The 1,799-nt window shown below is 35.2% G+C and overlaps 1 protein-coding gene across 1 annotated transcript in view; it reads left to right on the forward strand.

Annotated features, from left to right (window-relative positions):
- The window catches only part of LOC135206897 (uncharacterized), a 36,152-nt gene extending 34,554 nt beyond the window's left edge, over positions 1-1,598 (forward strand). Inside the window, exon 3 of the mRNA XM_064238377.1 lies at positions 1,492-1,598. Coding sequence (XP_064094447.1) covers positions 1,492-1,598 — 107 coding nt within the window. The remainder of the gene's footprint in view (positions 1-1,491) is intronic.
- The last annotated feature ends 201 nt before the right edge of the window (positions 1,599-1,799 follow it).

Below are 1,799 nucleotides of genomic sequence, written 5' to 3' on the forward strand. Positions count from 1 at the left end.
AGGTCTGCTTTGGCTGGATCTAAAATGAAACCGAATTAGTTTTGAAAATGGAGAGCAAGTCTTTGATGAATAATGCCTCCTCTAATCAGACTTTAATTAACATCGAACACATTTTATGCGGAATTTCCAAATACACTGTCATGCTTGTCATGTCGGGGAGACTTCGCCTAAAATGAATTCCCTCAGGGACCTCAGTTTCTGATATTCATTTGACACTACCTCAGAGGCAGCCAGGAGGTTATTCACAGAGTCCAAGTGTTATTACACAGCTCGGCGAATTTACATCCAATATCAGGCCTTGTGCAAGACAGAATGACGGGACAAAATGTTATTGAGAACATCTTAATGCTTCGTAAAATAACAAACATTCATTACGCAAAATACATTATAGCTATATCTGATATTTACAAGCTTAATTCACTATTATGACGATCAGAAATATATTTCAAGAGGAATTTAAAATCCGCTTTTATTTTGGTAAAAAACGTTCCTATCACATATGTCCTTTTTCCTTAAGAACAGATATTATATACATGTATATGATAATATGTATATGTATATATATATATATATATATATATATATATATATATATATAGATATATATATATATATATATATATATATATATATGTATGTATATATATATAATGTTGTGTGTGTATGCATATGTATATATGTATTTGATTTTATCATCGCAAGACCGGAATTGGGTCATAATGACAAAATTAGCCTCTCTCTCTCTCACTCTCTCTCTCTTTCTCTCTATCTCTCTCTCTCTCTCTCTCTCTCTCTCTCTCGCTCTCTCTCTCTCTTCTCTCTCTCTAATTAAAGTAGGAAGATGATGGTCAAATTCCTTATTTAGTTTTTTATTCATTTACATATCTCTTCTTTTAATATCAAGATTAAAAGGTTAACTTCGACTCTGCTATACAAATTCTCGTTAAATTTATTTGTATAGTAATAATAATAATAATAATAATAATAATAAGTAATAATAAGAATACTAATAATCTTACTATAACGGGCGTAATGTCTGTCCGTCCGTCTGTCATTCAATCACGGCCAAACGGCTGGTGCGATGGCCATGAAACTTGGTAGGGATAGGGTGGGGACCCCTAAAATGGTTGATAATGGGGTTTCATCCTACCTCCCTCCCCCTCCGAAGGAGGTGTGGGTAAGAGGGGATTCCCTGAAACGGAGCTGGTTATGCCCGTAGACTTAGTTGCTTTACGAATTTTCATAACATAATTTCTGTTTATTTTTGAAGGAATAATAATAAGAATAATGATATAGTAATAATAATAATAATAATAATAATTAATATAATAATAATAATAATAAGAAGAAGAAAGAAGAAAAGAAGAAGAAGAAGAAGAAGAAGAAGGGGAAGAAGACCTTTCAAAAGTATTTAAACAAATGAAAGCAAGTTACTAGAAGAGTTAATTCCAAATGACCTGGATAAAAAATAAGAATTTATCCTTCCAATAGCCCCATTTGAAATGGCCCGAGAGGACACCTTGTCTCTTCCAGGTTCCTACAAGAGGGACATGAGCGGGTTCTCTTGGGGGACCCGGGTTCCTGGACTCCAGAACTGAGCCCGAGAAATCCCTCTTTACAAAACAGCTCCTGTGGGCGTCCCTCTGGAATCACAAGGGGCGTCTGCCAATTTCATTCCCTCCGGAGTCCACAAGAAGAAGGATGTCCTGTGGTGGTCAAATGGATATATGTTTTGAAAAGAGACACGCCATGGTGCTTGCTTGTGTTGTAACGATTCTGAATGATTTTAACATTGCAGG

The sequence above is a fragment of the Macrobrachium nipponense genome, chromosome 31 (assembly GCF_015104395.2).
Source record: "Macrobrachium nipponense isolate FS-2020 chromosome 31, ASM1510439v2, whole genome shotgun sequence".
NCBI classification, from domain to species: Eukaryota; Metazoa; Arthropoda; class Malacostraca; order Decapoda; family Palaemonidae; genus Macrobrachium; species Macrobrachium nipponense.